The sequence below is a fragment of the Maylandia zebra genome, linkage group LG13, assembly GCF_041146795.1.
Source record: "Maylandia zebra isolate NMK-2024a linkage group LG13, Mzebra_GT3a, whole genome shotgun sequence".
Taxonomy (NCBI): Eukaryota; Metazoa; Chordata; class Actinopteri; order Cichliformes; family Cichlidae; genus Maylandia; species Maylandia zebra.
Window position 1 is genome coordinate 330,249 of NC_135179.1, and position 24,777 is coordinate 355,025.

Below are 24,777 nucleotides of genomic sequence, written 5' to 3' on the forward strand. Positions count from 1 at the left end.
TTTTCTAGCTCTTTTTTGTGTGTGAAATTATTTTTTTAACCATTTGACTTGAAGTTGATTTAAGTAGATGCATATTCTATTCTTTGTGATATGAACACATGTGAAACAAATGATCATTTAGCCATTTATTTTTAGCTCAAAATGACAACATTAACACAGTAAAACAGGTCTCTTTCTTAAACAGAAGCCTGTCATGCTTAACTTTTGAGAATATAAGTAAATCTTTCTTTAAAAGAACTCTGTCCTGCTTAACTTAAAATAATAGAAAATAATAGAAAAAAAAACATTCTTGTAACAGTGCACATTTAGTGCATTTAGTACAATTGAGTTCAGTTGAGGTATTATTTCAGCTTTTCTAATGCTAATCAGCTGCTCCTGTTTGTAAACCCGCTTGTTCCCATGATTACGCATCTTAACTCATCATCATTATTCATCTATGAGGTTCTCACCACAGCCGCTCACACTGCTCGCGCGCAAACACGTAAACGTCGGTGATAAAGACGGAGCAGCACGGCTGTGCAGCGTGTGATCTGGACACAAGCGATGGAGGCACAACTTGTAGAACTTTGGAAAGCTCATCCGAGCCTTTTCGATGTGGCATCACAAAATTATCACGACCACAACAACCGTGAAAATAGTTGGATCTACACTGCTGCTCAATCACAGCTGCCTGATCAATGTTTTTCATTAGCAATTTAGCAAAGTTGATGGTGGTGGTGTGTCTGTGTGAGTGAAAGACAGAGAGAGCGAGCGACAGATTTTCTGTTATAACCTTCATTTTATGGAGGCACAGTGTGAGCACTCAGGTCGCATCAGAGCATCGGGCGTATAGTGTGAGACCTGCATCGTGACCTACCAACTTCTAACCCCTGCGAGTCAATCGTGCAGTTTGAGCAGGAGCTGAATATCGTGACTGAAAAAATCGCACAGTGTCTGCTCAGCTTTAGGTGTACTGTCGTCCGAGACTTGCACCGCAGTGTCGGCGTTTGTTTCCCTGTTGGCCATGCTTCTTGTTGTGGTCATCTGTTGTCTTCCGGAGCATGTGAGGAAGAAGATATAGAAGAGATGGAACTTCAGAAAGAGATCGGAAGACCCATAGGTGACCACACTCCGTTACCAAGTCCCAATCCCAAAAAAATGAAAAGCAAAATAACTGAGAAGCAGGTGAGCATCGAGAATGTATATGAAGTTTTACTTGGCTTCACAAAGAGATGCGAGGAAAGGTTTGATTCGCTTGAAAAGAAGTTGGAAGCCTTCGAACAACGCATTGAAGTAAATACACAGGCGACCCAAAAAAACAGAGAGGAAATTGACAAGCTGACGACGAAGGTGGAGTCGCTGATGAAGGAAAACAAAGAATTAAAGGAGAGCTGTCGGGAGAGTGCACGTTACCGCAGAAGATGGGACCTCAGAATTTTGGGTCTGACAGAGAAGGACAACGAGAATACACGTGAAACAGTGATCGGCATTCTAACAAGAGTGGTTCCTGTATCAGTGGAAAAACTGCAGCTCATGGTTGATACAGTACACCGACTGGGGAAGAAAGACAATGCAGTGAGCAACAAGGTGCCAAGACCAATCATCATACAGTTCAGCATGAGGACGGCAAGGGATGAAGTATGGAGGAAATCCAAAGAGGCCAGGGTCTGCAAAGAACTGAACATAAAATTTAAAGAAGACTTCTCCAAAGAAGACCGTGAAGCTCGGATCAAGCTGTGGCCCAAGGTGCAGGAAGCTCGAAACAACGGCAAAAGAGCATTCCTAAAGGAGGGTTATGCAATAATAGACGGTAAAAGGATCGATCTGTGAGATGCACTTGAAGAAGTCACTACAAGTTAACCATAAAATGTGGGTATGTGTGTATATATATGTTTATATATACATATCTGTTAAAAATACACAAATAAAAAATAGGAGAGGGTCAATAAGCAAAGTCGTAGTTAAATGTGAGCTATACAGAGCTAAAATTGCCGCATATATAAAGGGGTAGTACTGTGATAGGGTCGGAGTACTGTTATGATTACATAGGTAGGACACTAGGCTTATTCCTGCTTCAAGCACTTTTTTTTCTTCTAGTAAGTGCCAAGGAAGCCGTTACTGTTCTTGTTTTGTATTTTGTTCTTGCGTTTTTGTTTTTGTTTTTTCTTTATCTTATAGATGGCTGTTCTATTAAGTTCCTTAAATGTTCGAGGCTTAAAAAACAATGTCAAACGTAAGGCCATGTTCTTATTCTGCAAGGAAATTAAGGCAAACATTTTGTTTTTACAAGAAACACATTCTGGTAAGGAAGAGGAAACATTTTGGAAACATCAATGGGGAGATAGTATTCTTTATTCACATGGTACTACTCACTCAGCAGGAGTTATGATCTTATTCAACAAATTTGCAGGGAGAGTTATTGATCATAAAAGCGACGGAATGGGGCATTGGATCATGGTGTTGGTAGAAGTCTGTGAACAGAAAATTATTCTTATTAACGTGTATGGATACAATAACAGGTCGCTAAATAGAAATATGATGTCTAACTTAAGTAAATTAATTGCAAAGTGGAGTACTACATATGGTTCTACCCAGGTGATAACTGGAGGCGATTTTAACCTGGCTCCTAACTCATGGCTTGACAGACAACCACAAAGAGGAAATCAACCAGAACACGATAGCATTATTTGTGACTTTTGTACGACAACCAATATGATCGATTATTGGAGGATGACAAACCCAAATACGAAGAAATATACTTGGTTTAGTCCATCAAATAAAAACTTATGTTCAAGATTAGATTATTGGCTTGTCTCCCAAACAGTATCATCATATGTTACGAAATGTGAGACCCAGTCAACCCCACTTACTGATCATTGTCTGATAAGTCTCTTATTATCGCTACGTAAACAACAAAGATCTGACAACATATGGAAATTTAACAATAGTTTATTACAAAACGAAGACTTCTGTAAACAGGTTAAAGAACTTAAATCAGAAATTAACAATATGAGCATGACTAATGTCAGTAAATGGGAATGGTTTAAATATAGTGTGAAACAATTAGCTATAGAAACGGGAAAGAAAGTGTCTGCCCTACGCGTATGTGAACAGAAAAATCTAATTGAACAAATTCATTTATTATGTGGTAAACCCTGTATGACTGCGGAAGAGTCAGAACGCTTACAATCTTTACAAAATAAGCTAGATGAGGTGTACTTGATTAAAGCTAAAGGAGCATATGTAAGGTCTAGAGCCAAGTGGATTGAACATGGAGAAAAAAATTCATCTTATTTCTATAGTCTAGAGAAGCGTAGACAAACAAAGAAAAAAATTACTAAATTGAGTAAGGATGGTACTATAATTGAGGAACCAAACAAAATAAGTGAGGAAATTAACATGTTCTATAGTAATCTGTATAAATCAAGAACTGAAAAAGAAAATGCAGATATCTTTTTTGATATGATTAAAGATCAGGTTAAAAAATTGGAAGAGGATGATAAAACATGGTTAGAAGAAGATTTGAAAATATCCGAATTAGATACAGCTCTAAAACAAATGAAAAATGGAAAATCGCCTGGAATTGATGGTTTAACGATTGAATTTTATAAAACCTTTTGGCAAGACATTAAAGATTTGTTATTTAATGGCTTTTTGGATTGTTTAAAAAATGAAGAACTATCCCCAACAATGAAAACAGGATTAATAACCTTATTACCCAAACCAAACAAAGATTTACAAATGCTAGACAATTGGAGACCCATAACACTTTTATGTAACGACTACAAATTATTAGCCTTAGTATATGCAAATAGGCTTAAAAGCGTCTTAACCAAATTGATTGATGAGTGCCAATCAGCGTTTATTAAAGGAAGGCAGATTCATAATAACATAAGATTAATATTAGATATGATTGACTATCGATCCTTTATTAATTCAGAAAGTTTAATACTATTTATTGACTTTTTTAAAGCATTTGATTCAATAGACCATAATTTTTTATTTAGATCTTTAGAACTTTTTGGATTTGGAAACAAATTTTGCAAAGTGATCAAACTGTTCTACAAGCAAATTTATAGTTATGTTTCGCTCAATCCAGGCATAACATCTAGGATAGACATATTCTGTGGAATTCGACAGGGTTGCCCAATTTCTCCAAAACTATTTATTCTTTGCACTCAATTAATGGCTTACCTCATTGTGAACCATTCAGACATCGAAGGAATAAACATTTTTGATATTGAACTGAAAATAAGTCAGTTTGCAGATGACACAGTAATATTTTTAAAGGATAAATCAATACTCGAGAAAGCATTGAATGTCATTTCAATTTTTTCTAAAGCTTCAGGCTTGTGTCTGAACCTAAAGAAGTGTGAACTTTTGCCACTTTATGATTGTTTGGAAAATAGCATGAGGACGATTCCAGTGAAAAATGAAGTTAAGTATCTAGGCATCTATTTAGACAAAGACATCAGCACTAGAGAATCAAAAAACCTAAAAGACAAAATTGATGGCATGTCCAAAACACTAAATCATTGGTTGACGAGAGATATTACAATTTTTGGACGCAATCTATTATCCAAATCAGAGGGCGTATCAAAGATGGTTTATCCAGCATACTCACTATACATTACCCCGAAAAGCATTAAAAAGATTAACTCTATAATCTATCAATTCATTTGGCGCAATAAAACACATTACATTAAAAAATCACAACTTGTCAAAGATTACGCTAAAGGTGGTATAAAGTCAATTGATTTTCAATCAATGGTTGGAGTATTTAAAATAAACTGGATAAAAGCCTTCCTCTTGAAACCTGACTCCATATGGTTCCATATCCCAAAAAATATTTTCAAAAAGGTGGGAGGGTTGGATTTTCTCCTGAAATGTGATTTTGATATATTGAAGTTGCCTGTGAAACTGTCAGAATATCATAAGCAGGTCTTGTCTTATTGGAAGATGGTGTTTGCCCATAACTTTTCACCACATTGCTCCACCTTGTGGAATAACAGAACAATTACAATTAATAAGAAGTCATTGTTTATTAAAGAGTGGTTTGAAAAAAACATAATCTTTATAACAGACTTACTTGATGAAAGGGGTCAGTTTCTCTCAGTGGGTGTTTTTAATGCTAAGTTTAACATTCAGTGTTCCCTTAGAGAATATGACAAGGTTTGTAAGGCAATCCCCTTACCTCTGTTGAGTTTAATTCAAGGTTATTTGTATTACTCTAAGGCACAAATTAGTCTACCTTCTTTACATCTAAACCAGATTCCTTTGACGGATAAAAACTGTAATAATAAAACCATGAACAAGATATTTAAAAACAAATTATTTCACGACTTTAACAGTAACACAAAACTAAAAGGGAGTAATGTTAAAATAACGAACAAATATACGCACTTTTTAAAATGGCCTATCCCCCCCAAAGTCAAAGAAATGCAATTTAAAATAATTAATGGATATTACCCAGCAGCTGAAATGCTTAAAAAAAGGTTTGGGTTTGAGGTAGAGCCATGTGGATTTTGTTCACAAAATGCGGAAAGTATTGATCATTTGTTTTTTTCCTGCTCAGTAACAACTGACTTTTGGCAAGATCTAGTAGACTGGTTGAGTATAAGAATAGATGGGATGACCCCACTGACTCTAACACAAGTTTTATATAATAATGGTGATCCATCTAAGGAACTGTCCATGCTACACAAGGTGGTGATAATTATGGGCAAATACCACATACACAAATGCAAATGGAAAAGTAAAAGACCTTCCCTAACTGTATTGAAAATTGAATTAAAATCTTTTTTGTCATCTTTAGAATTACTGAGGGATTCATGTAAAGAGGCTGCTTTGATATGCGACAATGGGACTCAATCTCTATCCTTTTAATGATTGTTTTTTGGTGTACTAAGTAAGCCACATGTATGTTAAAGTGTTCGCAGAAAGGAAACTGTTATATGTCATAAAAATGGCCTTCATATATTTATGTATATGTATATATGTGTTTTGTTTTGTTTTGTTTTGGTTTTTTTTGTTTGTTTTGTTTTTTTTCGTTTGATTTCTTATTCAACCTTTTCAAGATGTTGTTGCACAAATGTTGTCTCCCAACGAGAGATTGTAATATGTGCATATATTTAATTAAAGTATTTAAAAAAAAAAAAAAAAAAAACACGTAAAAAAAAAAAAAAAAAAAAAAAAAATCTGTTGTCTTCCGGTATTTTCTCCGCAAGCGACCTTTCCTCGACCAATGAGATGAGCGGTAATCTGAATTGTCATACTCGAATTGTCATAAGTGTGCTGTCAGCTCATTGGTCACAAAGCAGGAGAGGGGCTGGGAATTATGTTTTCAAACAAAGCGTTAATTCCATTAACATTTATAGACTACTTTTGATTCTCACTGTATTACGGGACAAAGTGCGTCCCTTATTAGCTCAATATGGGACGTGTGCTTTTGTTTCGAAATACGGGACGATTCCGTTTTTTAAGGGACGGTTGGCAACCCTAGTTACGGATCAGGACTCTCCGATCCTTACTGCGCATGTGTAAAGTCTGACCGTACAAATCGGGTCTACCCGATCCGTACCACGCATGTGCAGGGGTTTTCTTCTTCTGTTCGTTTAATGGCAGTTTACTCCCCAGTGTACGAGGATACCGCCACCTGCTGACCACGCGAATGAACCCTATTATACACTGAATTAGCGTCATTACAAACGTGTGTTAAATTTGATTTAGCGATAGTCGAGTGTGTTTATGCTTGTCTGTGAAGAGAGGATTGCTGGAATAGTGATGATGATGTGCGCTATCACTGCCAATTGTCAGTAAACACTTCATCTGGCTGATGAATCTACACGTGAGATATTACAAAGTCTGCATTATTAACTCTGTAATTCGGCGCCATTCTTCTTATTTTACGGCGCTGTTGCTCAATCGGGGGACGCTCTCTGTTGAGGAGAAAAGCATGAATTTCTTTGTATACGGATTATCCATTGTTTAAATGTCCCGGGCAGTCGAAAAGGAGGCAGAGCTGTTGAGAAATGCTAGGAGCTAACTGGGCGCTAACGGTATCATTCAAATATATTGAATGTCGCAAAGTTGGCAAAGAGAGGAAGTGACGTAAGATTTGCGCATGCGGGGTACCGATCGGGTTTCCGGTACGGATCGGGTAGTGACAGTGCGCGTACTTCAAGCGTGCAGACCCTGAATTGAGACGCAGCCCCAGAATTCATAGCGCAGCCCAGCTCAGTTTCCAACAATGGCGGCAGCTAGTTAGTTTTAATGTTACTCTTATTATTCTTTTTGGGTCACAAAATAAACGTTTAACATATTTTCAGCCGAGAATGTAGCTGTGTAAACCTCAAATATCTGCTCAGTTTATCAAGACATCACATGTTTGCAAAAGCGCTCCGACGTTTTCGGAGACGTCTGTTACCCACTAGCTCGATAGCTAGCCGGGGGCTAGGCTCGCTAGAGCCGTGAGAACACCGGACTCCCGGCAAATCGTTTTCAAACCCACTGACGTCTTTCGCTACTCAGGTTAAACATGATATATGAGTCACTTAGATAACTTAAAATGTTATTGTTTGGCTTTTTTCAGTGTTTTATTTGTTCCTGAGTAAATCGGTTTGGCTGAGATTAAAGTTATAGTTTTTACACAGCTGAATAAACATCAAGCAGACAGCTGATTATCAGAAGTGTGAGATGCTCGAGAATTTACTCCGGTGTCCTGTTATATTTTAGATAGCAAGGAGTTTATTAAACTTCACCGAAACAATCTGAAAATTTCATTAAAACTTAATAAACTATCATCTTGTCTTTATTTTTAGTTAGCACCTTAAACACTTAAAGCTGTAAGCTAATGATAGTTATATGAGAGCAGATGCTGCTGGTGCAATAAGCTGTACGTTTTATGTCCAATGGATGATGATCTGATTAGTCGACTAATTGCAAAAATAATCGGTGACTAGTCGACTATCAAAATAATCGTTTGTGGCAGCCCTACTACACACACAATGTTATATGTTAGTTATCCCAGTTGTATTGCAACATATCAAAAATGTGAGACACACCACACCAGGTAAGTCCCCAGGTGCAGGCTGTGTAAAGATGCCCCTGAGACAATCCAGCACATAACAGCAGGGTGCAAGATGCTAGAAAGCAGGGCATACATGGAACGCCATAACCAAGTGACCGGCATAGTGTACAGGAACATCTGTGCCCAGTATAACCTGGAAGTCCTGAGGTCAAACTGGGAGACGCCCCCAAGGGTGGTGGAGAATGACCGAGCTAAGATCCTGTGGGACTTCCAGATACAGACGGACAAAATGGTGGTGGATAACCAACCGGACATAGTGGTGGTAGACAAACAGAAGAAGACGGCAGTAGTGATCGATGTAGTGATATCGAATGTGTTGTTGCTTTTGCTTAATCCCTTCATTAAGAGTATTTTTCCGTGTTCTTTCAGAATTAAAACATAAGCAGACACCAGGAGGAGCACTTTCTTACAACATATTTATTACATAGTAAAAAGTACATTACCTTTCATTTATATACATTAGACATTATATTCACGGAATTTCCTGTTCAAGTCACAATCAGCTTCTGATAAATCTACGATGCCATCCAACAAATAAACACTCAGCTTACATGTTGGTGGCTCTATAAGGCCGTAGTGTTACCTGACTGACACACATACACTGCATCTATGCCATCGTACTGCAGCAGCTCAGTCCACTTTCAATAAATAACACAAAACATCCGTGAGAGAAGCCCAGGACTGCTGTGAATGGTTTCCAGTCAATTTGACATCAGATGGTCATTTAACCAATGAGCCAGCACATGTATGGAAGCAAAGAGGAGCAGCTGACTCAAACTGAGGACGTGTTGTGGAAATGTTTTAACTTCTGTTGGCAACCTCTCTCTGGAAAAGAGACTGTAATCTCAGTGAGCCTTTTACCTGGATAAATAAAGGAGAACAACAAGAAAACCACCGGTCTACATGTGTGATTCCTCTCTGGCACGATGCTGCAAACTTCAGATGTTTCGTACGAGTCTGTCAAATCAAAGATGCAAGTCAGGAGAAGGTGACGTGACGGCGTGGCGAGCTCCTGTACCAGAGCAGTTCCTGTGCAGAGCGTGCTCACTACAGACTGACACTGGAATGTTTACGCCTCCATTTGCTGCTTGTTGAAGGTTATGAGATGCAAGCTTGGGGCAAAACGATGAATCGAACTTGGCCATTTTACACATGCTGATGTTGTCATGCCTTCTGCAACATCAGACTGTAGCCAAGGCTCTGGGAATCTTAAAACATGCAGATCATATAATCCTCACAACTCACTGTCCTTCTTATCTTTAGGTTGTTGTGAAGCATAGACATATATGAGCAAAGCTATGAGTTCAGCCTGGGGCGAAGAGAGGACTCCTGCAGGTGTTTCTGATGTAAAAACACAACAGTGCTCAGTCTAGATGAAATGTTTTCATCACTCCCAACATGAAGCTAATCCTGACGATGAGGTGGGGCAATGAAAACACTTCACTCAGAAGCTATTTACAAGACGGAGCTCTGTTTGCTGATATCCAGAGCCAAACGACACAGTCTGGCACTGAATAAGCAGTGTGTGTGTCAAATATACAGGATGTGCAGTGTGTTTTCGTCTGTACGGCTCCATTCTTATGTAAAAACTGTTAAAACAAAGCAGTGAGGCACAGTCTGACCCCTGGACAGCCACTGTGTGCATCACGACTCAAGCAGACGATCATCATTGGCACTACAAACCTCTTAGAAACAGTCCTTAACACATCTGTACTATTTATTTTAAAAACAATAAATAGTAATCAAAGTCAGCTTTCTGAACCCATCACCCACCGAGTTCAAAGAGAACAACTAACACGCTGTGTTGTTCATCCGTTTACAGACTTACAACAGTAAAAAACACAAATATAAATCAATGGGGATAAGTTCGATCTGTGGGTTTAAAATTACTGCCTGACTTAAAATATATGCACGGTGAACACTGCTGAAAATTGTGGAATCAGTAAATTGCTCTCAGTGGGTCGCACTAACCTCTCAAAGACTGCGCGTGGCTTCTAAACCAACCTTAACCTGTTGGGTTTTTCCTACAATAACATCAGTGCTGAGTTTTTATCGGTGTCACCAGGTTTCCATTCTGGAGGATTTCTCCTTTAAATGCGGTACTACTCCATGTCCCATCTTAAGCTGCAGCTCTTCCAGTTGTTAAGGAGAGAACAGCATGGCTGGGGGGCAGCTGGACTTTACTGGACCTCGTCGGAAGGAGTTGTCGATCTGGGAGCAGGAAGCAGTGGTACAGGGGATGTGGCCTCTATGAGGGCGGGATTAAGAATGATTGGCAGGGACATGGGTGGGACTCCCACCTGCAGAGGAGAAGCAAGGGGCTGCAGAATGAGGGGGGACTGGCCTAAAGGTGAAGGACCCTGGACAGGAGAGGTTGTTAATGGCACTGGCATGGGAGGAATCAAGGGGGGGGCCGGAGATGATCGGCCTGATCCTGGAACACGAAACGAGAGAACACAGTGATTCAGTCTCTGCTCTACATCAGTTATCAGTGTGATATGCCTGAACATGAGGCCTACACAGTCTCACTTGGAGCAGTTTGCTATTTTCCTTGCAGTCTTTTGAGCATGCATGCTCTGACCTCGGGATGAATGTGCTGATCCACAGCTACAAAAACTGACAACAGTCCTGAATGTTTCTGATGGAAATGACTTAATATGGCCCATGAATCTGTGATGGGCCGTAACAACTACTTCTTTAAGACTCATATATACTTGGCATTGGGTTACCACAAGCATGAATACTGCAGACTGCAACATTTCTGACTACTTGGATACGAGATGGTCAGTTAATCAAAGTGCAACTAATTACCAGCACCTGGCTGCTAATTACCCACCTGCAGAAGCAGCAAGGATTCCCCTCAGGTTTCACACACTACTATTAACACTGACGGTGTGTAACATGCCACGTTGTTTCCATCCAGACTGCTTTTACAACCATGTGTGTAAGAATGGGTGATAGGATGCTATTCGTGCAACGAGTCCAGCCATCCAGTAGTTTCCTCACTGCTAAATATTCCACAGTTAGTGGTAGGCCACTCATGACCATGACCTCAGCTGAACAGTGGCTGAGCCATTCGGCCCCCTGGGTTTTCTAACATCAGGTTTCAACTTACACACAGACGGTCATTTAGACCATTTAAAAGTTTTGCCATTTTATCCATCTGCCGTTAAAACAAATGAATATCCTACATGTATTTGTACCCTGACGGAGATCATACTGTGCTATAATAGAGGAAAGTTTCAGACATTTACCGTTGGCACTGGTTGGTGGAGGCTCCAGTGGTGAGGCCGGCCTGCTGGAGCTTTGAGCCACTGTAGAGTTTACTGGGGCTTGGGCGGGTGTTTGCATGGGAGGTGGAGACACCTGAGGCGATGGGGGCCGGCCTGCTGGGGTTGTCAGCTGCACAGACTCTGCTTGAGGATTGGGTACTGCATCTAAAATGAAAGATGATACAACGGGGTAAAACTGGTGACGGTACAAGCTCAAATTTACAGGTTGTCATGTCAGTGTGTCACACCTGGTATGATAGTCTGTTTGAAGAGCTCCTCCCTCAATAAAGGCAGGAAACAGACAATTCTTTCCCAAGTTATTTCCCACAGGTCAGAGTATCCTGTCCTAGAGTCAGCACTGTGGAAGATGCCTGCTGTGTCCATAACCAGCAGCATGTTCTTCAAAGACTCAGGGATGGCTTCCAACTACACGAACACACACAGGCAACACAGTCTACACACACCTTTCTCTCATAGTGACAGTCATAACTACCATGGTATTTTGGTAATGTGGACATAAGAATTATATTCTCCTTACCAACAAGTCACTTGATCCAGCATGCATGTACTTATCCATGAAGTCCAAAATGGTGAGCCAGAGGGCAGCAAAGGTAGGCAGGGACAGCAGAGGAGAGAGGTGCTGTAGGAAAACCTAGAAGACAATCACACGTCAGAAGAAAATGTTCTGTTTGACCACCTAAACTCAAACTACGGCAAAGAGATGTAGACAAAATGAACCAATGACAGAGCGACTTTTATTAACATTGATTAGCCACAACATTAAAGGCACTGACAGGTGAAGGGAATACAATTCAGGATCTTGTTGGAATGTAATGTTCTTCTGAGCAACCCATGTGGTGAGCCTTAACTTTGACACGTGGCACCACCTGGAAACTGCTACAGGCAGTGTTTATGTGAACTGTATCTTCACAAGAACAGGCCAAATCAGGGGAGCTGCCCTGCATGTCATGTGTGCCCTGCATGTCCTGTGTGCCCTGCATGTGCCCTGCATGTGCCCTGCATGTACCCTCATGCCCTGCATGTGCCCTGCATGTGCCCTGCATGTGCCCTGCATGTGCCCTGCATGTGCCCTGCATGTGCCCTCTGCCCTGCATGTGCCCTCTGCCCTGCATGTGCCCTGCATGCCCCGTGTGCCCTGCATGCCCCGTGTGCCCTGCATGCCCACAGAACTCGACTGATCAATTGCTTATGTTTCAGTGCCAGATACCACAGGAAACATTCTAGGCACTATATCCATCTCTGTCATATATATCTAGGTCAGGGCTGTTTTGGTGGGAACTTAAACAATATTAAGCTTGATTTAAACTTCTGCAGGAAATGTATCACCTAAAATGTATCACACTGCAACCTTCCATGCCATTCAAATTGTTGTGGTATGCATGTAGTTTACCCGACATGTAGTTAATATTTCTCAGGTTCACGTCAGCATAGGGTTAAAATGGGGTTCCAGTTACGACATAGATCTGACGCAGGTTGGAATGTTGGTTTAACTTGTGTAACTGTGGTTGTGTGCAGTGCAATATGTGATGCTTTCAACCTTTGACAACAGCGTGCAGGCTCTCATTCTGGTCTCCTCCATACCACCAACATCTGCTGGGCTAATGTTGTCAAGCAGCTTAGTCAGCAGGGGGAAAAGCACCTGACAGCCAACAAAGAAACACGAATGAAAAACGAGTGAACAAAGGTGTCTTCACAGTCCTGAAATAACGCAGACATTCAGCATTTACCTTGTTGAAACAGGACTCCCATTCAATTGCATCAAGTGTCTGCAGATCATGAACAAGCAGTGCCCTCTGGAGGTAGGTGAGGGCCTGCATGCGAACCGGTCGCCTGGCATCACAGCACAACCAAGCAATCCCTGTGGGAGTGACATTGAGTGGAGCTGTGACGAAGACACTGATATGAACATAAACTGCATTACAGAGCTGAAGCAGAACTGACATCTGAGAGAAAACTAAAAGTGTGGAAAAAAGAAAATGGCACCTAAAAAAGAAAAAGACTTCTCAACCTTGTACTAGAAACAGTAACACACATACACTGAAAGAGCAAGCGTGGTCTGAGATCCTTTATAACAACACAGATCTACCAGAAATTCAAATTCTTGTAAAAAGACATGTTGTAAGACAATATACAAGACTGTGCATTTGGTCTACATTAAGAACAGAAACAAAAAAAAGTTTATTCTATGACAAAAAATACACCAAGTACTTCAGACATGTTGTAGTATACACAACACAACACCTAAGATCAAGATTCAGGAATATCCACCACCAACCTATGAGACTGAGCTTCAGCTGAAGTCAAACCAGATTATCGAGGACTATCTCAGCTCCAGGATGGAGCACGTCAGTGATCCTGCTAAGAATTCCCTGAGTATCTGAACAGGGACTAGTTTTCCATGAGGGAAAACAAAGTCTGCTCACAATTCTTCACAAGACACATTTAAATAAATACATTTTCAAGTTTTGAGTTAAGACATTTTGCGCAATTGATAAATTTCAAATTTTTAAAACGTTAAATAAGACTTCTGAATTTCCTAAATGCTGATCTTTATTACCAAAATCCCTTTGTTAATTTAACTGCCAAGAAGACTTTGGAAACCTCTAGTTTTCAGCTCCAACCAGGCTTTTTACTACAAGCCATATTTACACACACACTGTGAATGTGTGCACGACAGTCAGAGAGCACAGAATAGTTTCCTACCTTGCAGCAGGGGGCACCAGCAGCTGGTCCACAAAGTCTGAGAATCAGCCTCAATCTTCCTGCTGGAGGCCTCCAGATGGCACTGCTCCTCTGCCCAGGAGTTGTAGATGCTGGCAGCCCGGGTGTGCAAGGTGTGCATCAGATCTAAGAGCTGCACCCCCCCACACACAAAAACCAGCATTAATAATAAGGAGATGTCCAGCTTTATGTCTGCAGTTCAAACTTGACGAATAAAACCATGTACAGACTATTTAGATGTTTACTCAGTTTCTACTAGCAGCAAGGATGCAGTAATGGTGTCTGTGACAGTAAACAGTTTGATCAATCACATAACAAGAGACAATGCTATATGTTATACAGACATTATATTATGAAGTCCTGCAATTCCACAGTGAATAATAGGGAGATTATTCATATTTATGCTTTAATATAAAAGCATTGCTCTTCTTGTTAATAGTTTATTTGGTCAATAAACCAGTTTATACAGAACTTTAGCTAATAATTAATTTCATCATGAACTAATACGCTGACTATTTTTTCCAGGAATTCACAGGAAAATATTTCAAAACTACTGGTGAACACAACAAAGTGGTTTAAATGTTTGTCTTTCATCTAATTTCATCGTAGATGAAGTTACATTTACGAAGTTCTTCACAAGCTGCTCTTTATGTGTCATTAGTTGGCAATGACATCAGTAAATGTGATCAAGGAAAACACCATGTTTGTCTGAGAGGAGGTGGAGTGTCATTATACAAAGAAACGACTTGAATGAAACAAAATAAACTCAAATTTGTACGTAAGTATTGTAGTTACAATCTCCCACTGGGTACAAAACAAGGCTCTTTAAAATAAGAGAAGAATTTTAAGCCATGTTAGTTTAACAGCCATAGTAGCAGGTACAGGAAGCAGTGAAGATGGTTTTGTGTAGGAAGAAAAGACGGAGACGGGTCAAAGCACTGACATCTACATCCACGACACAAACTGCACTTTGGTTTGTAATGTTTACTTCCTGTGTGTGTGTGTGTGTAATACATTAATTGGATGTTAAATCCAGACCAACAACACAAAAATGTTCAAACGTCCATCCAACTCTGAACATGCTGACTTAAAAGCTCCACCGCTCTGATCTGCACTGAAGGATGAGATCAGGCACTGAAACAGCTCTCAACTCTCTGTTTAACGTGTAAACACTCTAAACACAGCATGTTCCACCTACTTACACTTACAATAAGTCTGTGACTGTGCCGAGAACACAAGTGAAATGGTCTTTGAAATTAGCTGGAAACTCTGGTGAACACTGACCGTAACAATGAGCATAAACAGGTAACATCCTTCAACCCAGTGTTGTGACCCATCACCACATCAGAAACAGAACAAATGGGACTCTGTCAGGAAGAGTGTGATGCTACATTTACAGCTGACGTGGATTTACAGCTGTAAGAGTCCTGATGCAACACATTATAAGCTGCACCTAAAACTAAAGTCGTGATTATTGATTTTAGGAAGTCCTCTTATAGCTCATCACCTACTATCATTGAAACTGCCGATATTGGGACTGTTGAGAGTTATAAATATCTAGGTGTGGTACTTGACCATAAACTGTGTTTTGAATCTCATGCTGATGCCACTACTAAAAAAGTCCAAAGACTGTTCTTTTTAAGGAAAATGAGATCTTTTAATGTCTCATCTGAGATGTTGTCCTTGTTTTATAGAAGCTTTATCGAATCTGTGATGTCTTTTTGTATCGCTGCCTGGTTTGGTAACCTGACGGTGAAGAATAAGAATCGGTTGGGACTTCTGGTAAAAACTGCTAGCAAAATTTCAGGGTGCTGGCAAGATGGACTTTTGGCCATTTACAATAGAAATGTGCTTAGAAAGGCTCATTCTATTATTAATTGTGTGAACCACCCACTTCACAGTGAGTTTGAGTTGTTGCCTTCCGGCCGCCGTTTTAGGGCACCTCCGAGGAGGACTAAAAGACTCCAGGTCTCTTTTATCCCTACTGCGTCTTGTCTCCTTAATGGCAAATAATTGTCCTTGAACTTTCTATCATTATTACTGTTATTATTATTTTATAGTATTGTTCTGTTTATTTTTGTCCTCCTGCTGCTAAACTAATTTGCCCTTGTGGGACAATAAAGAAATTGAATTGAATTGAATAAAACTCCATCTGTGACCCAAACCAGGCGTCTAACATGCTGACACTACAGTCAGTGGGAGGAGTCTCAGTGCTGCATTAAAATGCTCAACTGAATCAGAGATGTGTGGGTAAAACAAGATGCTTTTGGGACAGCTGGGTTCTCATCATTAGAAGGGTAAGGAAGGGTAAAGAGGGCTGTTGTACTTACGTCCTGACTAACCTGTAATGACACCGTGTGGTAACTGGCTGGGACACCCTCATCCTCCTCATCATCACTGTAGGAACGTGATGGGCGCTGGCTGAAGGTCCTGCTGCTGCTTCGCCTCACGCTGCCTCCGCTGTCCTTCTCCCTGCCGCCTGCCTTCTTCCTCATCCGAGACTTGGAGGTGTCATATTTGTGGCTCTTCTTCTTGTCGTGGTTGCGGTAACCTGGACAAGTATGAGGAAACAGAGAGGCGATCTAATCTCATCTGAAATCTACCAGAAGCATGGCTGTTTGAAACATTTGCCCTTCCTGCTTAAAGGGTTTAAAACATGCTATAATAATGGGACCAATTAAAGCCACAAGCAGCTAAAAGAGAGCCCTCGCAGCTCGGTGCACATCCAGCATGCTGCTGCTTGGGTGTGCTGGAGATGTGGCCGTGTGGATGCAGTGCAGTTTACCTCCTCGTCTCAGTAAGTGGCGATGGAAAGTACACAGTAATTACACCGTTTTATATCATCCATGAAACCACTAATTAAAACCAGCTCATTTCTGCTGCTTGAATCCACAGCTCTAAGCTTTTGACCACATGTGAGGCACGGATGTTTCATTCATCATTTCTTGGTACTTTCCCACGGACACTGGAGAGAAACTGGAATGTGAATATATTATCTGGCTTCATAGATCTGCGTGTCATCTGCATAGCAGTGTAAATGTATGCTATGCCTTCTAATGAATAATATAAACAGAATTGGTCCTAGCACTGAACCCTGTGGAGCTCCATAATTAACCTCAGCGTGTGAAGAGGACTCATGAACGTGTTCCAATATTAAATCATAACTTCATTTATGGACATCTGTGGTTTGATGTGTTTGGATGAGTGGACTGAATGTGTTGTTATCAACATCTGGTGAGACTTTCATGCCAGTCACACCTTTAGAAATAAACTGGTGATGTGTTCAGTACTGACCTGCTATATTTAACTCAGTGTGTTTAGTACTAAGTGAACAAAGTTTAATAGTTCTTCTGATAAAACCAACCAGACGTTAGTGTCTCACCTCCATTGAGGCTGGCCTCCACAAACACTCGTATCGCTCTGACACACAGCTCAAAGTTGTCAGGCGTGACGTGGGCGGCGTCTCGAACGATGAAAGAAAGCGTCTCCACACACTTGATGAGAGACTTTGTGTCGTGCTGGCCAAGGTCCTGACCCAGTGTCAGACTGTACTGGTTGACCAGTGGGTGATTCAGCTGAGCCTTTGACCCGACTGTGGGGGTCTTACTTATCTCAAAGTCATCTTTCCCAACCTGTGTGGGGGTAAAGAAACATCTGAAATAAAACAAGCATCCCATGTTCTTTCCATAAATTAAGCTTTCAAATAAAATCAGGAAAAGAAACATGTCCTTGGCTGTATATATGATACTGTTACAGTTTCAGTGTCATATGCAACATACTGTTACTCATGAAGCAGGTGTGAGTGTGAGTGTATGTGCTAACCACGAGCCATCCACTGCTGGCTACATCCACATCAGTGGCTGAGCGTGGGATCCTGGTCTTGCTGTGCTCAGTGTAGACCTCCGAGTCCGATGTGTAGCCTCGGTCTAAGCTCACTTCACTGGGATGATGAGACGACAGCTCACTGTCTGACTGGGCACCTGCAGTAAATGCCAACAAAGACATGTTCATGTAAACTCCTAACATGATGTTTTTATGTATTTCTATTTGCTCTTAGACGCTTGTTCAGCTGAACCTGTGTCAGTGTCAGCTGTGGCCGAGGTAAGCTGGAAGGCGACAGGAGGTTTCACTCCAGCTCCGATGCACTCCAGCAGTGAAAAGAGCGTGTACCAGTCATCTGTACAGTGGATATTGGCTGCATTAGTCTTCAGCAGCTCATGAAGGCCATAAGCCACCTCCCTGCTGACCCGGGAGAGGACATGGGGCTTCATCATCAGCAAGAGGCGGAGGGAGAGAAGAACCTGTGGGCGCACAGCGAGAGAGCACTGTGGTAATCTGTTCAAATCGTTTAAGTCAGGGGTCGGCAACCCTGGGCACGAACGGTTAACTGATGGCACGACCATAGCTGGACTGGCCATCGGCCATTTTTCATCCATTTTTAATGGGCCGATGATTTTTTTATTTTTTTTTTGTAACGGTATAAACAATGAAAGGTGGTGGATTGTCCCGATGCTGGCCGATGTGTAAAAATAACTCAGTGGTTTGGTGGTGGCGGAGCTCCAACAGAGGCCAGCAGGTGGATGAGGGAAGGGGAGTGTGTGGTTTTTCCCATATTTCTAGCATGTCAGTTTATTTTGTTGTTATCAGCCAGACCCATATTTGCTTTAAATGACAAATGTATTTAAGACGGAGTGATTTATGTCAGTCTGGGATGGTACGTGTTAACAGCCATAGTTCCTACCTGCCGGATCTTCTTTTCATTGATATTGCTGTTATGACTGATGAAGCCGAGCTGGTGAGTTGTTGATAAATAACGTGTTAAAGCTACAAATATGACTATTACCAAACTGTACTGTCACTAATAGGGTTGCTTTGTTGATGTTGTTTTATTTTGTGTCTTTCAGTTTTGTAAAGGCACGGTTACTGTACTGGTGTTAGCTTATGCGACAAAGGCAGCAATCAGGCGTCCGAGCCTGAGTACCACACAGTTTCATCAGTTAAAACACACCCTTACGGTGGGAGTTAAATTAAATTTAAATTAAATTGTATTTTCTGTTGTACAGTTCATTTGCTGTTATGGATAAAAAGTCTTTTTTTGTTTCTAAATAGCTGATAACTATTCGCTGACAGCTGCCAACATCTGCAAACAAATATAATCCTATGAAGTTGATCTATATAGTGAGTAACTGTTCATATAGAGCGTTATTAAATTCATTGCTAATGCAGTCATATTGCACACTGACCTCTGAGGGAATTTTAGAGGCACTCATCATCAGAAAGGTTGCCGACCCTGGTTTAAGCACATCAGACATTTCCAGTCTTATTTTATTGGTAAATTCTAACGAAATAGTAAACTCAACAACATTATGCAGAAACAGGAAACAAACCTTTAGATCTAACATGCACTTGGCCCAAAGTGCTTGCTGGATCTAAATGATTTACTCTTCCTGCTTTCTTTGCATCCTTCTGAAATTCTCACTAATCTGCCGTTTGACTCAACGCATCGAGTAACAAATACTCGAAAGATTGTGTTGTGGTGGATAAATACTTTGTCTTTTTAAAGAACAACAATATTCAAAATAGAACAACACAGGTATTTTAAAATGACATGCTAATCTGTATCCATGTCCAACATGCCACATTCACACCAGCACGTTCTTCTATGCTTTTCAGTGCTTTCTGACACTCACACATGTTCATACTCTGATGGACGCATCAGAGAGCACGGTCATCGTGCTGGTCAAAGAGACCACCAGCACAGGTGGCTTTGCACCAACAGCATCCAGCTACCTGGGTTTAAGCTGCCCTAAAACTGAGACTGTCTGCTAACTTGATGATGATCCGAGTCTGCAAGACCACATCTGTGTGCCGGGGTCAGGAAGCATCTTTGTATACCTGCGAGCTGATGTCTTCTCGTCGTAGCAGGCGAATTGCAAGTCGAAGGAGTCCCACCACAGCTCGTTCCACCAGGAAGCAGCTCTCATTAGCATGAACGCAGAGCTGGCAAAGGTGGTCGCGCACCGTCTGCCACACACAGGACACACGGTCTCTGCTCACAAACGCAGAGAAACAGCTCGTTATTGTGCTCAAAATCACTGACAACACAAACGATGTCACAAGAGTCATTCCCACCGGTTCTCAAGAACAATGCGCAGCAGCATCTCCAGGCAGAAGGCAGCATCCTCTTCATCATACGTCTCTTCATCTGGGGTGACTGATATCAGAGCCTTGACAGGAGAATCCAGGTCATTTAGTGTGCTTATGTTGAACCATGAGGTGAATGGTAAGGGAAACACTAAGCTAACACTTAGACTGTTAAAGTATGTGCTGAACAACAATAACCTTCATGAGCTCTTGTAGAGACTCCAGCTTCAGGAACTTGCTCTCGGTGATCAGCTTTTCTGGGTCACATTGCTGGAAGACAAACAGCAAACCTACTGATGGTGATCTGATACAGTGTCAGCTGTCCGAACAGTGTTGGTCAAAGTGCACAGCTCAATAAGGCCAAATGTGTAAAAATAAACTATGAAGCAGGCTAACGTTGTTCCCATTTTCACAGCTTTAAATCCAGTTTGTTAAATATCACGGCTGTAACGTTCATATTATAACAAACCAAAACAATCACCGGTGCTGTCGTCATTTAACTGAATAAAAGTCAGACACTGCAACATGGGGCTGGTTTTAATTAGGCACCAATTACTGTAACTACAAGTAGTCTGATTACTCGGAGCATTGGCTCTGTGTCATTGTTGCTACGATATGCCTTCACTTGAACTGTATTTGAAATAAAGCTGAGGATGGCAGCTGGTGTTTGGACTGTGTTCAGAGATTGCGGTGAGTCCAGTACCTTGATGCAGTGGACAGCAGCCTGTTTGGCTTCCTGGTTTTCTGTGGACGGTCCTCTGAGTCCTGACTGCTCGGCTCCACTAAGCGTCAGCCAGTTGAAAACACTTAGCACTGCTGACTCGCCACTGAATGTAACACATGAGGAGAAAACGTCCTTTTACTCCATGGCCTCTTAGCTAGCACATGCCTTTGTACTGGTTTTAAAGATCCGGTCTGTTCTACGGGGAATTAAACGTGAAGCTGGTATTTCACAAACATGCAGAGCTAACCGCTGAGCATGGGAGCAGCTGAAAGCAGTTCTAGCAGGTAAAAAAAAAGTTCACCAGTATTTGGGAAAAAGTCACTGTGTGGTGACACTTATTGGTCTAAAAGATGGAGGATGAGATTGGTGTGTACCGATTTGAAGGGGTTTCCTCTCTCTGAAGAGAAATCTTCCCATTGGGCTCTACAAAGTCTTCCACCTGAGGGCACAGGCAGGTAGGTGTTAGCACAACTTTATGTCTCTCTTTACAAAAGACAAACAAACAAACAGTAGATGCCACAGATGATCTATGCAGTACTATCAGAAAGCGAGGACGGAACAACGACCTCAACCATGGCTTTGGGCAGCAGTTCAGCTCTGAACAGCTGCAGCAGCGAGTCCACGATGTTCTTCCAGCCCTCCCTCAGGATGTTGCCATGCCGATGAGCGAGGTCGAACACCGTCTTGGCGGCTGTCTGGGCCTTACTGTTACTGCCAAACACGGTGGGAAGATTCTCCACAGACTGTGTGTGGGGGGACACACAAACACTATTTACACATCTGAATACATTACTGTTACTGAACAACATGCAGGACAACACAATTAGATCATTCACAAACTCTGTTGTTTCTGTAGATGTTTAAGAAGCTGAGAGCTGTGAGGAAGGCTTCTTTTAAACAAAGGTCGTTTTAAGGTGCTGACAGTGGGGACTCTCTGCTGACATCAACAGGTGGAGGAGTGGTACTGACCCAGCCACGTGTGAAAACATCCTCTCAGTGCATCAGCAGGAACATTGAATGAAATCTGGATCAATTCATTAGTGACAACAAACGTGTGTCTGTACAAGTTTAAACTGCTGCGTTCACTCATCCTCACTACAGTTGTGTGTGGCACGGCTCAGTGTTTGCTGTGGAGCACAACTGATACAACAGTACATATTCTCACAATCACAGTTCAGTTCACGGCACTATTTATGTGTTAGCAGTATTTATACATTAGCAGATGCTACATTTTGTACACATGTTTTAATGTGGGGTGTGTATCAGAGGTGTCAGTTTTTCTTCAGAAACCACCAAACGATGATTGTGTGAACCAGAACGCCAAACTAACCAGTGACAGTGGACACAGTCAGGAACTGTGTTCTTTAATCAGCTGATCCCCAAAACACGTGATTGGACTAAGCAGTGTCACATGTGCACTTACTGTGTGTCAAAGGTACGGCAGTGTCTTTGGCTGTGAACAGAAGCGATTTAAGCTGTGGACCCACCTCGCTGCTCAGAGTGGTGAACTTGCAGAGGGAGATGATCAAATTGTCAAACACGTCATTGAAGCCATAGTGAGCTGCAATCATCGCACATTTCCTGCCAAACACAGACGATTGCACACTTTAACAGCTGACAAACACAAAGTGTTTACACTTCATTCTTTACTTCAACTGAACGCCTGACAAAACTACGCCTGTTTTAAAACGTGCATTTTTTCTCCTACAGTAGTCACACGATTTGTCCGTCCACAGTCAATAACAGTAACTTGTGTGTGGGTGGACCGTGCTTCTCCTGCAGGCTAACCCGTGGATGTGGACATCTAAAGGCCGCTTCCAGCCGGCAGCCTGCACTACAACTCGCAGCGTCTCGTAGCATTTACCACCGAGTGCATCTGAGTGCTGTATACCTGAAGCCAGTGATGGCCTTCTGGATGATGACATCATCGAGGCTCTTGTCAAAGACATAGGAGAGTGCAGCGATAGTGGGGCCCCATGTCATGGTGAACAAGTCATTGTCGTAGCTGCCGGGCGGCAGGTGGAGAAAGACGCCTTCGGACGAGGCGCCGCGGTGCAGTAAGACGCTCCACACATAATTCTCCTTCACTAAACCCGTCTGCTCGTCCGGCATCACAATCTCCTCGTTTCTGCAAAGGAAAGAACATCAGTCTATTCATGAGCCTCGGACAGCTGCCCGCCTTCTTTAATCACATCAATATGGAAACAGCTGGAAGCTCTTTAGATCTGTGTTGATGCAGGTAAGGAAACCCCAGAAGCCTTATTCTGTTCATCCGGATGTGGCGTTTCAGCAGGAGAAACATTAAACGCTACATGCAGATGAACAGAATCAGCCTTTTGCTTTTAAATGAGGTGAATGAAGCAGCGTGATGGGCATTTTTAACAAGATATCCTGAACCAGGATGAGCACAGAGATGAGGCTCAGGTCTGGCTGCTGATAGCAGATGCTAACACATCAGGGGAGTTGTGCTGTGCGCCTTACTTGATAGCATTGTAGATATCCTCCAACATGTCCTGGTCAAAGTCTTTGTTTCCGTTGACTCCCTTTAGATTTTTCTTGAATTGCTGTTTTAAAGTGAAACATCGTGTTAGCAGTTAGCAGCATTGGTTTCACTCTACAAACTCTATTCAAACATGTGACCAGTAGACTTTTATTTCCACTCACACGTCGGTGAGAGCACCGATGTGTGATCCTTTGGCATCTAGTGCTTTGTTCAGAGCATCACACCAACAGTTAAAAGGCCTTGGTTGGACACGCACTCATGTGTCATTTAATATATTTTAGGTGCATCATTAGGAAAACAGCGATGCCACAGAGAGACGCAGAAACAGGATCCTGCTAAGGATCAGGAACATGCCATCTGAAACGCACAGTGGTCAGTATCAGCGCTGGTCTGGGAGCAGCTGCTGGAAACAGCACGCTGGGTTTCATGGACACAGTACCTACCATCCCACCGCCCTCAGCTGAACCGCACTCGTGTCATGTTATTGTCGGGGAACACGATCTGATGTGCACACAGCCATAGTTTTCCCATTCCAAAAATAACTGGTGCCAACACATGCTGTGATGAATGTTACATACTGCAACAAGCTCCTAAGTAAGCGAAGTGCCAGGCGCCACTTTTATTGGCCCTGTCCAAACTATTGTGTGGACGTCTGTGTGCTGGCTGACCCCGAGCTCGGTGAGTTTGTCCCCAGACTACAGCTGAAAGCGCATAGAAATGATTTTAATACACAACAACAGACGATGAGGTCAGACCAGCTTTTATTAACTATGTGAACATAAGAAGAGAGAAAGCAAGTGTGTGTTCGTCAGTGAGTGCCACACACAGTTTAGGCTTCGACACCGTCAACCAAAGGCAGAGAGCACCGACATCCACCCCCCTCCATGACTGTGTGGAGCCACTGACTACAGCTGTGGGCTCTGAACCAGCAGCTTCACCAGTGCAAACACCAGCTTTGTTAGAGGAATGTCAAACCACCACATGTGTCATGTTTAACAAAAATAAAATGACATGACTGAGACAAAAACGCTGGCCTTTTGTAAATATAATAATAGCAGCGTCCTCCTATTGAGAGTAACATCCTCCCCTCTTAATGCTCTCTGGCTGCTATGGTATCGCGTAAATATTTCTTTCAAAATAAGACGCACAACTACAACACGGGAAAGACCCAGGGAAACAGTTAACAATAAAAACCCTGAAGACCATAAATTTCACACCCGAGCCTCAACTCTCAGGGCCCGGTACCAAACGACTAACGGACCGGTACTGGGCCGTGGACCGGGGGTTTGGGACCGCTGGTCTAAACTCTTTGATGTACTTCTCT

General features: G+C 41.9%; 1 protein-coding gene across 4 annotated transcripts in view; it reads right to left on the minus strand.

Moving 5' to 3' along the window:
- Positions 1 to 8,467: 8,467 nt before the first annotated feature.
- The window catches only part of gbf1 (golgi brefeldin A resistant guanine nucleotide exchange factor 1), an 80,434-nt gene continuing 64,124 nt past the window's right edge, over positions 8,468 to 24,777 (minus strand). For 2 of the 4 annotated variants that reach the window (XM_012925083.3, XM_012925081.3), the window contains 20 exons: positions 23,432 to 23,514; positions 22,842 to 23,078; positions 22,438 to 22,531; positions 21,517 to 21,693; positions 21,325 to 21,389; positions 20,930 to 21,053; positions 20,425 to 20,496; positions 20,215 to 20,309; positions 19,978 to 20,131; positions 18,158 to 18,383; positions 17,905 to 18,062; positions 17,465 to 17,714; positions 16,413 to 16,633; positions 14,065 to 14,215; positions 13,089 to 13,219; positions 12,899 to 13,000; positions 11,879 to 11,992; positions 11,589 to 11,766; positions 11,323 to 11,505; positions 8,468 to 10,502 (listed from right to left, as the gene is read on the minus strand). In XM_012925083.3, the coding sequence (XP_012780537.2) occupies positions 10,249 to 10,502; positions 11,323 to 11,505; positions 11,589 to 11,766; positions 11,879 to 11,992; positions 12,899 to 13,000; positions 13,089 to 13,219; positions 14,065 to 14,215; positions 16,413 to 16,633; positions 17,465 to 17,714; positions 17,905 to 18,062; positions 18,158 to 18,383; positions 19,978 to 20,131; positions 20,215 to 20,309; positions 20,425 to 20,496; positions 20,930 to 21,053; positions 21,325 to 21,389; positions 21,517 to 21,693; positions 22,438 to 22,531; positions 22,842 to 23,078; positions 23,432 to 23,514 (3,069 nt within the window). In that variant the 3' untranslated portion in view covers positions 8,468 to 10,248. The remainder of the gene's footprint in view (positions 10,503 to 11,322; positions 11,506 to 11,588; positions 11,767 to 11,878; positions 11,993 to 12,898; positions 13,001 to 13,088; positions 13,220 to 14,064; positions 14,216 to 16,412; positions 16,634 to 17,464; positions 17,715 to 17,904; positions 18,063 to 18,157; positions 18,384 to 19,977; positions 20,132 to 20,214; positions 20,310 to 20,424; positions 20,497 to 20,929; positions 21,054 to 21,324; positions 21,390 to 21,516; positions 21,694 to 22,437; positions 22,532 to 22,841; positions 23,079 to 23,431; positions 23,515 to 24,777) is intronic. The other 2 variants (XM_012925082.3, XM_012925084.3) reach the window with 1 other exon arrangement.